Source organism: Hyla sarda, chromosome 2, assembly GCF_029499605.1.
Source record: "Hyla sarda isolate aHylSar1 chromosome 2, aHylSar1.hap1, whole genome shotgun sequence".
NCBI classification, from domain to species: Eukaryota; Metazoa; Chordata; class Amphibia; order Anura; family Hylidae; genus Hyla; species Hyla sarda.
In genome coordinates this window covers 303,317,828-303,330,527 of record NC_079190.1, presented here as the reverse complement: position 1 = coordinate 303,330,527, position 12,700 = coordinate 303,317,828, and the positions used below count along the sequence as shown (strand labels likewise).

The following is a 12,700-nucleotide window of genomic DNA, read 5'->3' as shown; positions in this document are numbered from 1 at the left end:
TGTTGATTGGTCACATGGTAGGAAAGGAGCACCTTTTGCCTTGCAGAGCTCATTTATTTTTTTTATTTTTTTGTCTTCCACAGTTCAACACTGTAGGGTTTTAGGTTGAACTTGATCTAAACCCCATATATAGACCCCATGAAGTAGGGTCTATATATTAATTATAGAACCCACTTGAGCAACATTTAAAAAGTTTTAAACATGCTTGAGTCACTTTTATTCCTACTGCATGCTAAAAACCTGATACAATGTAGAAGGGGGAGTTCTCTCCCTCCTGCCCCATTATAGAAGTAACTTAGGCTGCTTTCACACTATGAGCATTCATCCGTTATTAAAGGTCCGTTTTCTGTGTGAAAACTGATGTATAATAACAAATGAAATAACGGGTGCTAATGGATGAATAAATAACATCCCTCATGTATGGCCATAACACCTCTACCTACAGACTCCCACAGCCGGGACTACTACTACTCCCATCATGGGACAGATTTCTTTCCATGATGGGAGTAGTAATTCCCTGGCTGCGGGAGTCTGCAGACAGCTGGGGATGCTACATTAGTGTTTGTACTACTACCCCCATCATGGAACAGTCTGTTCCATGAAGGGGGTTGTAGTACAGGGGCTGAGGGATTGATCGCACCGGGTTTCACTTCTGAGACCCGATGCGATTAGAAGTTATTAAGCAGGGGAGCGGGCGGCATGCTCCGCAACCCTGCAATGTATCGTTTGTTTTAACTTAAATTTTTAAATCCCTGCGGGGTGCCCTGAATGGCCGGGACTAAGGAGCCATTCAGGTCTCTTAGCGGGAGATTTAAAAATGAACATTGTGAGTAGCAGGGGGCCATATCTATATTAAAAGCGCTTTGGGGGACAAAATATATAGCGCTGCAGTGGTGGCAGACATATAGCCTATACATCTAGCCCCCCCCCAGCGCATTTATAATATGCCACCTGCAGCGCATTTTTATATATATATATATATATATATATATATATATATATATACCCCCCGCTGGTGCATTAATAAATATATACCCCCCGCAGCACAAGTATAATGTACCCCCCCCACAGCGCAAGTATAATGTAATGACAGTATAGGAGATAGGTGCCTTAAAACTTAGCTTTTAATGAACTATAAAGTTAAAAGATTATATCACCAATAATGAAGTGCATAATAGTACTATCACCTAAATAAAGCAACAAGTCAGCTGCTCCCTGATTCTATCTACAGGCGATATGTTATATCAATTTAACCAAATAGTTGTACACATGCCCCTATTTGCCAACCCAACGCGTTTCTGTCTGGTTGGAGTATAATGTAGACCAGACTTCATCAGGGGTATATATAAGCATGAATAATGTATAATGTAGATGTACAATAAACAATGATCTAAATTCCAAGAAGCCAGCAGTGTATGGCCACAATAGGAAAAATGAGTCAAGAATTATTATATGTGGTAACCCGTAGCAACCTAATTATAGCGATCAAAACAATGCCTCACACATAATGGAAAAATGAGGCTGCTGCTTGCGGGCTCCAAAAACCTTAATATATATATATATATATATATATATATATATATATATATATATAGGAATGTGGCTGTTGTCAATGGCAACCAAATTAAACTAATAATATCAAACACTGCAATCAGCGGAATGCTCTGCCTTTTCAGACGCACAAGCCCCCACAGGGTTGATACCCTGATAAGTAGGACAATGCCTGATGAATGGGGGTACAAATACTATACAAACAAGTGGCTCTATATCCTTCACTGCGGTGTTAGTCCAGAACAGTGATAGTGATAGGGCCAAAGAAAAACACTGCTGTGTGGAACTAGGTGTCAAACAAACGCCTGCAGTGGAAGGGAGCCCGTCCGGTGTTTGGGAGCGCAAGTATAATGTACCCTCACAGCGCTATATATCTTGCCCCCCAAAGCGCTTTTAATATAGATATGGCCCCCTGCTACTCACAATGTTCATTTTTAAATCTCCTGCTGAGAGCCCTGAATGGCTCCTCGGTACCAGCCATTCAGGGCTCCCCACGGGGGATTCAAAAATGAAAGTTAAAACACACGATACATCGCAAGGTTGCCCATGCCGCCCGCTTCCCTGCTTAATAACTTCGGATCGCATCGGATCTCAGAAGTGAAACCCATTGCGATCAATCCCTCAGCCCCTGTACTACAACCCCCATCATGGAAGAGTCTCTATTCCATGATGGGGGTAGTAGTACAAACACTAATGTAGCCTCCCCAGCTGTCTGCAGATTCCTGCAGCCAGGGAATTACTACTCCCATCATGGAAACAAGTCTGTTCCATGATGGGAGTAGTAGTAGTCCTTCAGCACTATCCCATAGATTTGAATGCTTCGTGCGGTGGTCAACACGCCCCTTCCCGCGGGCTGCAGGGGCCCCATACAGGAGATCACAGGGGGCCCCAGCGGTCAGACCCCCCTGCGATCTGAAACTTATCCCCTATCCTTAGCATAGGGGATACGTTTTTCAGCACTGGACTACTCCTTTAAGCTAAACCAGTTTTCACACCTATTTCTCCGCAAACCAGGCTCCCTTGTCAAGCAAGGTGCAAAGTAAAACAGTAGTGAGACAGAAAAGGGGAGCGTACACGAGAGACAGCTTCTCCTGTATGTGGTATGCAGCGTAGTCTTGGCAACCTTACTCTATACCTCCTGCGGGGTGCATACACAAACGTATGAAGTATCAATAAATCATAAACAAAAGAGCACGTACATGCACTCATCGCTTGTCAGAGATAGAAGCGTGTCGGGGTCTGGTTCACGGGGTGCTGGGTCACAGCATCGGCACAGATGGATGACGCTCGGAAGCAACGCCGGCCCATCGTTGCCTCTGAGCGCCATCCATCTGTGCCTATGCTGTGACCCAGCACCCCATGAACCGGAACCCGACACGCTTCTACCTCTGCAAAGCGGTGAGTGGACGTACGTGCTCTTTTGTTTATGACAAGGTACAAAAGTGTCTACAAAGTGCAACATATCTAAAGCACATTACAATGTGGTGCAGGTCATTTAAGTCATTTATTTGGTGTACACAGTTTTAGGGTATGTTCACACTACGGAATCTCTGGTCGGCTGTAGGATCGCTCAGACCTGATGCATAATTCCGCAGGCAAATCTGTAATTTAACCTCTTCAGGACGCAGGGCGTATGCATACGCCCTGCATCCCGAGTCCTTAAGGACGTGGGCGTATGCATATGCCTGTGGGAATTCCGGTCCCCACCGCTAGCCGAGCCTGAGACCCCCCCCCCCCATGTCGGCGATCACAGAAAATCGCATGTCAATTCAGACATGCGATTTTCTACTATTCCGGGCTGATCGGGTCTTTGGTGACCCGATCACCCGGAAAATAGGGATGATCAGAGCTGTCAGTGACAGCCCCGATCATCCTGAGGGATAGGAGCGAGGTCACAGTGCTGTGATCTCCTCCTATCCCCTGCCATTAGTCAGAAATTAGTTCTGACCAATGGCAGCGCAGGACAGTGGGTTGACCCCTGGATGTCGGGCAGAACGGGGGGAGAAGATGGCGGCGGAGATCAGCGGCGAAGGTAGCGAAACAATGGTGGGGGGGGGCGAAAGGAAGGGGGCAGTAAGTATTTACTGCTGCCCTTCCTAGTGGGTGCCAAACTGCAACTCCCAGCATGCGGAGGGTGACAGTTTGGAGACAACTGTTACAGTGGTGCCCAAACAGTGGTGCCCAAACGGTAGCCCTCCAGATGTTGCCAACTACAACTCTCAGCATGCCTCGACTGCCCAGGCATGCTAGGAGTTGTAGTTCTGTAACATCTGTCCCTTCAGATTTAGCAATTTTCATGAAATGTTTGAAAATTGCTGCTCTACTTTGAAGCCCTCTAATTTTTTCAAAAAGTAAAAATATGTCCATTTTATGATGCCAACATAAAGTGGACATATTGTATTTGTGATTAAAAATAAAATGTGTATTATATTGTGATTTATTTGGAATATCCCTTTTCCTTACAAGCAGAGAGCTTCAAAGTTAGAAAAATGTAAAATTTTCTAAATTTTCATGAAATTTTGGGATTTTTCACCAAAAAAGGATGCAAGTAACAACGAAATTTACCACCAAAATAAAGTAGAATATGTCACGAAAAAACTATCTTAGAATCAGAATATTCGGTAAAAGCGTTTTAGAGTTATTAATGCGTAAAGTGTCAGTGGTCAGAATTGTGAAAAGGGCTGCGTCCTTAAGGGGTCAGGCAAATAAAGAAAACTGTGGAAAATGTATTCTCTTCAACTGCTACATGCACAATCAATCAGTAAATAAAAAAAAAAAAGAAATTTTTTCACCTTATTACTGAAAGACTCTGTTCTAATAGGATCTTCAGCTGCCAAAGAAATACTGCTTAGTAAAATGAAAAGCAGGATAAAATTGGTGAATGTTGTAGAATTGACTATGCGATGACACAGCACTCGGATTCTGTTAACATAAAAAAAAAGAAAAAAAGCAAGTAAACAGAATGAAATAAAAAGCAAGTTACAAAAAACTAACAACTGGACAAAAAATATGATAAAAAAAAAATTTTCATCACTGAAATTGATAATTTACGGGTAAAGGACATACTTGTTTGTTGGACTGAAAATAAAGAATGAGCTGGCCTCTGGCATTGGCACAGCTTTCTCTTTTAGCTGCAGCTCTGCCAAAGGGCGAGGACGAGGACTTAGAGGGATATCAGGCTCTTCTTCTTCATCATCACCTAAAACACAGGCAAACAAATATAGAGTGAAAGGCATAAGAGCTTGTTCACATGGGCGTTGTGTTCCAGTAAAGGGGGCTCCATCGACCAGTCTGTCAAAAGGACGGTAGTTAAGCAGAGAAAAAAACAGTGAATGTCCTATTTTTTTTTTTAACTTGCTTAAAGGAAATCTGCTGTAAAATAAACGTATCCCCTATCCACAGGATAGGGCATAAGTGTCTGATCACGAGGGGTCCGAACACTGGGACCACCCACGATATCCTGTACGGGGCCTGGGCAGGAGGTGTGCCGCCCGAAGCATGTCGCAGCGGCAGACAAGCCTCCACTATGTAGTTCTATGGGAGAGGCGGGGATGCAGCGTTTGTGCATCCCCGCCTCTCACATACAGTTGTATGGGGGCGTGTCTGTATGACATACGCATTACCCGGCGCACAGCGCGGCAATGCCAGGGCCCTGTTCAGGAGATCGCGGGAGGTCCCAACGATCGGACCCCCACGATCAGACACTTATTTACAAATTTATTTCACTGCAGTTGTCCTTTAACTGCTGTAAAATAACAGACACCAGACAGAGTCCAGTCAAGTAAGGGTGGTGTCAGGGTCCACTTACTGCAAAAAACAGTAAGCTGAACAAACCCTTTGCGGAGTCAGACCCCAATGACCGTGTAAACTTAGCATTAGATTGTAAAAAAATACACAACAACTTGAGTGCCAATGTCCCCAGATATTTTTAGGCTTTTTGAAGACAAATCAAATGTTCTCACATTGTACTACGTTTTTTTTATTTTCTAAGGGTGTGGTGGAATTCTGTTTATTGTTCCTTTGTTTTCATTCTAACTTTCAGAAAAAACATGAATTACCATAGATCTAACATCAACATTTCATGTTGGCTGAATTACAGCATGCCCAGGCACTCTACAACTTGACAATACAAATCTATTTAGCATCAAAATTATACCAATAGAGCAAATAACACCCTTGCCAAAATCAGAATGTCTTACAACTCATAAACAGGGAAACATTCCCTCAGTATAGAAATTGTGCATTAAAGGGGACTCCTCTGCTATCCAAAGGGTAGGGGATAAGAAATCTGATCATGGGGGTCCCGCTGCTGGGGCCCCTGCGATCTCCTGCAGCACCAGGCGTTTTATATAAACGCCGGGTTCCTGCGGCAGTGGTTCCTGCGGCAGTGACGTCATGGTTCACACCCCTTGTGATGTCATATCATGCCCTCTCCATTCATGTCTATGAATGGATGGGACGTGGCGTTACATCATGAGGGGCATGGCCGTGACATCACAATCATGGCCTATTGCTCCGAGTGTTCAGATCAAAATGTACCCTTTTAATTTACATACTATTATCCATGCCTCCCCAGTATGTCAATTAACAATTGCACAAAAGTAAATGTATATTTATTTGCTTGTATATAACAAATGTGTATTCATAGCCTGAGGGTACATTTCCATATTCAGGTTTTTATTTGCAATAATTGAATACAAATCCAGGAATGGATTTGAAATGAGAAGCCTTAAACCCCTTGTACACTACTTAGAAATTCCGGGCAAAGATTCTGGTGCAAAAGAGTTCTTATTGTCATCTATAGGATTCTGCTGCACTGTGCATATTGCTTAATTTACGGAGTGAAATTTTTCACCACAGAAATTCAAATGAACATATCATTTGTTCAGTGGGATCCACGCAGAACTGCATTGCCGTCAATCGGGAGGCGCAGGTCTGTAGCGTCAAAGCCATTTAATTACAGCAGCGCCATCTTGTTCCATAGTGTGCCAGGGGCCTTAGTCTTTACTTAATATGTGTGCACCTGTTAATATCTGTCCCTGGCAGCTTTGAATTCAATAATCTCAAATTAAAAACTGAAGGTTGGAACACACCCTTAACCCCTTCAAGTCGCAGGACGTATGCATACATCCCAGTTGCTGACATGTTCACGCAACTGGTTGTATGCATATGACCTAGCGATCTGCACAGCGCAATGCGCTGCAGGAAATCGGCAGCGGGACCTGGCTGTCAATCACAGCCGGGGTCCGGTCGCAGCTGCTGAGACCAGGATCGTGACGATCTCTGCAATATTAACCTCAGAGATGTGGTGATCAGTCCTGAACACCTATCTATGAGATTGACATGGGGAGAGGGCTTCCTCTTTTCCCCATGGCAAACCCACAATGCAATTTCAGGGCCCAGTTGGTTGCCATGGCAACAGGAGGCCAGCTGATGGCCTCCTGTCTGCCTGGTATGGCAGCCTGTGAGGATCCAGCCATAGGCCAGAAGGACAGTTAAGATGTGATTCAGTACAGATAACCTGTAAAAAGAGAACAGTATAAAAAATAAAAGGTTTTTAAAAAAAAATTAGAGTGTAAAAAAAAAGTAAATTACAATTTCCCAATAAAGCCGTGTTAACTCCCAAAACAGATAAAAATACCCAAACCTATACATAATAGATATTGCCACATTCATAATGACTTGTAAAATAAAATTATAATGTTATTTATAACAAATGGTGAACACTGTAAAAATAAAACAACAAAAAAGTGCAAGAAAACACTAATTTTGGTCCATAATGTGAAATAAAAATGATAAAAAGGTAGCATGTATCTCAAAAATGGTACCGAAAAAAGTACTCGTCCTGCGAATACAAAAAAAGCCCTCACACAATGGCTGAAAAATAAAAACGTTATGGCTGTCAGAGCAGGACAACACACAAAAGGGGAAAAAAAAAGGATTGTGAAAAGAAAAAAAGGACATAAGAAGTTATATAAATTGGGTATCGCCATACTTGTACCAACCCACAGAATAAAGATAACAATTTATACCATGCAGTGAGTACAATAAAAAAAATTATTTTAAGAGTACCTGTCAAACTAAACTTTTACTATATTGTTCCTTTTGTAATTATAAGGAGTTATGCAGAAACAAAAAACAGACAAACGAGGCGCTGCCTTGTGCCGTTATCAAGGGTGAGACAGGTAATATACAATCGTTCCTTACGTACCTGGAGATGTTGGGCTCAGAGCTCAACATCTATTGTAGCATTAAGATTACAGTGTGTGACTGCCTCTGGACTCGGATCCACCTGCAAGGGGTGACTGAAGAATACTTATGATACCGCTGGTGGATTCCAGATGGAGAGGAAAAAAACAGGATAATTTTGGGGTGCACTCTTAACACGTTGTCTATGTGAAATAAAACAACAAGCATAACCCACGGCATCCATGGTTTCTGTTAACAGTGGTGTGCACCCCAAAATTATCCAGTTTTTTTCCTCTCCGTCTGGAATCCACCAGCGGCATCGCCAGTATTATTTAATTATAAGGCACTTTGCTATTTACTTGCTGTTAAAATTCTCAACCTTTATCTGTTTTTAATGTGATTGAAAAGACAGCCACTAGGTGGCTCTGTTTTGTTCTATGCCACAAGTCACACAGTTAGTTTGGTCTCCTCCTAGCCTGGCAGAAGACCAAACTTAGGAAGTCCATTCGGGGCATGGCGAGGCACAGCCCTCAGAAGGCTTCAGTGACTTTGCGCCTGCTGGGGAACGCCCACTTTCTTCTGCCAGGAGCTCACACAATGTTGAGCAAGTGGAAAGGTATGATACAGAGCTTTTTAAAGCTTATAAAAAAAAATGATGGCAGGAGGGGTGTTAGGAGTAGTTAGGGAATATAATCCAAGTTAGTATAGAAAATATGGTTTGATGACAGGTACTCTTTAAAAATACTTTTTACAATATTTTGGAGTTTTTCACAAAAAAACTTCTGCATGTATTAACAAAGATTTACCACTATTATAACATACAATATATCACGAAAAAACTATCTCAGAATCGCATTGATCAGTAAAAGCATGTCAAAGTTATTACCACTTAAAGAGAAACAATTAGAAAATACCAGTTTTGAAAAATTGGTCCCGGTCATTAAAGTTAAAACCACCTTTGTGTCCTGGTACTTAAATACAAAGGGCGTACCTGTTATCAGGTCACCACTGCGCGCCAGGTGGTGTCTGGAATGAAATGACTGCAGGCATCCCGACACATCGTGCAGGGGGGTCCTGAGATCGGCCATTGCCATGATTGGCTGGCCAATTCAGACTCTTAAATCACAGCTTTTCTGGGCCAATAGGGTCTCTGGTGATTAAGAGTGATTGGTTCTGTCCAAGACAGCACCAATCACCCTTTGTCAGGATGCGGACCTGACGAAGAGGGGAGCAATCCTTTCAAAACGCGTTGTCCTATCTGCATGTATAAAAGTCTTAATTTTATTATTTTCTTTCCGGACTTGGTTTCTTCTTATTACCTTCCCCACAAAGTGAATGCAGAGGACTCTGCTACAAGTCTTTGTTCTACTACTGTCCCAGGACTCTGGATAGGGGTGGATGCAGGCAGCTCCTTACCGGGAACAAACTATGTTATATACTAAGGTGACATCTGGTGTTATGCTCGTAGCACAACACCAAAAGGTGGGCAGTGTATTGACACCAACATATACCATTTCTATCATTGGGTAACATCAATCTATGACAAAAAAACAGAGCTCCTCATGGTGCAATACCATCAATTTCAATAGGATGAATTCAGGGCAGGGGGAACCTTTAAATTACAGAGGTCTGCTCATCTGTTCAGGTTGTGTTAGAGATATGACCACAATAACAGCATATGATAGAAGCATGGTACAGCCCTCCTGGCATCGGTCTGGAGATTTCCCCACCGAAAGGGAACAGCCAATCACGAAAAAAACTGAAAAGCTGGGCTTGCGGTACGATCCACCAGTCAGGATGAGTAGAAGATTAGCACCAAATACTTTTATTTGCCAAACATGACGTGTTTAAAGGCTTTGGAGTGCCTTCATCAACTGTATAGGCTTACATATATACATATGAAGAAGGGGCTCCAAAGCCTTGAAATGCGTCATGTTTGGCAAATAAAAGTATTTGGTACTAATCTTCTACTCGTCCTGACTGGTGGATCGCGTCACAAGCCTGGCTTTTCTATTTCTCTGTGATTGACTGCATCATTGAGTAACGGAACAGGTTGCGCTGCCTCTGTGTTCTACTTTTGTTTTTTTTATATATATATATATATATATATATATATATATATATATATCCTTGTATTTGTTTTTGAGGACATAGGGGGAGATTTATCAAAACTTGTCCAGATGAAAAGTTTCTGAGTTGCCCAAAGCAACCGGATTGCTATCTGCCTCTGAAAAAATTAAACTTTTCCTCTGGACAGGTTTTGATAAATCTCCCACATTATCCCTATCAATATTGTTAAGGGATGCTATAAGCTGATCAAAAGTTTCCTTCCTAAAGTTCATTGAGAGAAATGTATTAAACCATTTAGACTGCTTTTTTCATCTAAATTTGTCTCAAGAAAAGTCGCAGGCTGGCCCCGTTCTGCATTTTCTGTGACATTTCATTTAGAACATTTAAATTTCATTACCATGAAGTGTTCTTATTTAGAGCACTTTGTGCAGTGGTCACTTATCACGTGTGTGTGTGACATTTTGTAAAATGTCGCAGAAATATCGCACGAGCCAGATTTAGAAGTTATCACAGGGCGAGTCAACCCTGCCTAATTAGAACTCTACGCGACAATTGAATTAGTGTCCGTGCAACATTTGTTGCAGAGCTGCCACTTCTCTGCAACATTTAAGCAGACTAAAGTAGAGCAGTTTTGTGTTGATTCATCAAGTAAGTGCAACGTTTGATAAATTTGGAGCAACTCTGCAACTTTCACCACGACATTTGGGCTCTAAAACTGTTGAAAATTCACACCATTCTTTGTAAATGCCCCCCCCCCCCCCCCATTGTTCTTGTGGCTCTTCTACAGAACACCCTATTGAAAGACAAGTTGAAATGTATTATATTGTGGTCACTATTTCCAGGTGTGTTCACCATTCTGCACATTATTTACTCTGTCAGGTCTGTAGGTTATAATTTAGTACAGTAGCGCATCCTTTCTGGTCAGGTCCTGCACTATTTGGGACAGAATTATCTTTAGCTGTAGCCAAAAATCTCTCAGTTTCCCAGTTTATATCAGGATAATTAAAGGCGTACTCCGGATAAACATTTCAGGAGCAAATTAAAAACGACTTCAGATGTATTGCCACAGGGCCAATACATATTTTTTCCTCAATTTTTTTGGGTAATCTTACCCTGCATCAGCAGTCAGAAGTTGTGTAGTTCTTGTGAGCATACCAGCATCACATCCCTATTTTACTTGTGTAGGTTCCAGTTTGTGATGTGACGTCACAGGCTCCCACCCCCTCCCTGTCACTATAGTGCAGCCCGCAGTGCTTTGTATAGTGGGGAGAAACTACTGACAGGATGTGTGTGTGGGGGGGGGAGGGGGGGGGGGGTGACAGTGAAGTCTGGGAGAGGACTGAGGCCGCCTGTACGATAATTCAGATCTTCTCATGTGCTGAGGGCCAGAACGGGATGCTGGGAGGAGGGGGAGGGGAGACCATCCTGTTATAGCTATTGCTCAGCCAACATGTCCAACTGTGCCCTGATATCATCTGTCAGGGCAAAGCTGGACCGCTTCCATAGTTTGCTGGTTTGGCTGAAGTTAGTGGTACAGACAACTTTACAATAATAAGTATGGACAAGTTTACTTACTTTTATTTTGGGTTTGGCTAACTTTTCCAGTTCAGCTCACAGGAACCAGGAAAAAGCGCTACATCACATGAATTTTTTTAATTTGACTATGCTACAGGGGCTGTAAAGTTAGTGCGGTTCACAATATAGTGTCTGTACCTGTGTGTGACAGTGGTCTCGCAATTCTTCTGTGATTTTCGCCCCAATATTTATTTTTAACAACATACAAAATTACTCAGGTCTCTGGTTTTCCCAGGTTGCAGTACATGGAGACATGACATCACCAGTCCGGTGTGCCAAGGGAGCCTGTCCTTAAGGGGTTAACCAGGGTGTAGGCACCCGGGTTTACCCCTTAACCCCTTAAGGACGCTTGACGTACGTCATGACACCTTGGTACTTAAGGATCCATGATATACGCGTACATCATGGGGAATTCCGGTCCCATTCGGAACTCATTCAGAAGGCATCCTGTGCAAATGCCCGGGGGGGGGGGGGGGGGGGTCATCATGTCAGCGATCACGGCAAATCGCAGGTAAATTCACACCTGCGATTTGCGCAATTCCGGGTCATACAGGTCTATGGTGACCAGGTGAACCGGAAAATCAGGGGGATCGGGGTTGTCCAAGACAACAACGATCCCCCTGAAAGGATAGGAGTGAGGTGGCAGGGGTGCCACCCCTCCTATCCCTGCTATTGGTCGTATAGACGCGATGACCAATAGCAGATCGGGGGTGGGGGGGTTAACTTTCAGGTTCCCAGTTCTGCCCACCCACAATGGATGGGGCAGAACGGGGAAACTGACAGAGGACCGGGGAAAAAGTCCACTTACCCATCCATGGCGGCGGAGGTGACGATTGACGGTGGAGATCGTCGGGTAGCGATGTTGTGCGGCTGGCTCCCTGTATCCAACGGAAGCCGGTAAGTTGCTTAGCAACATATGGGGGCTACAGTATGAGACCCCTATACAGTGATCTCCAAACTGTGACCCTCCAGATGTTGCAAAACTACAACTCCTAGCATGCCCACACAGCTGTTTGGTGTCTGGGCATGCTGGGATTTGTAGTTTTGCAACATCTGGAGGGTCACAGTTTGGAGATCACTGTGCAGTGGTCTCTAAACTGTAGCTCTCCAGATGTGGCAAAACTGCAAATCCCAGCATGCCCAGACAGCAAACAGCTGTCTCGGCATGCTGGGAGTTGTAGTTGCGTACCTCCAACTGTTGCATAACTACATCTCCCAGCATGCCCTTTGGCGATCAGTACATGCTGGGAGTTGTAGTTTTGCAACAGCTGGAAGTTTGCCCCCCCATGTGAATGTAAGTAAGTTTCTTGAAGTT

General features: G+C 43.4%; 1 protein-coding gene across 2 annotated transcripts in view; it reads right to left on the bottom strand.

Annotated features, from left to right (window-relative positions):
• CACNA1S (calcium voltage-gated channel subunit alpha1 S) overlaps window positions 1–12,700 on the bottom strand; it is a 727,186-nt gene that overhangs the window by 404,085 nt on the left and 310,401 nt on the right. For both annotated transcript variants that reach the window (XM_056557608.1, XM_056557607.1), the window contains 2 exons: window positions 4,618–4,750; window positions 4,344–4,473 (listed from right to left, as the gene is read on the bottom strand). In XM_056557608.1, the coding sequence (XP_056413583.1) occupies window positions 4,344–4,473; window positions 4,618–4,750 (263 nt within the window). The remainder of the gene's footprint in view (window positions 1–4,343; window positions 4,474–4,617; window positions 4,751–12,700) is intronic.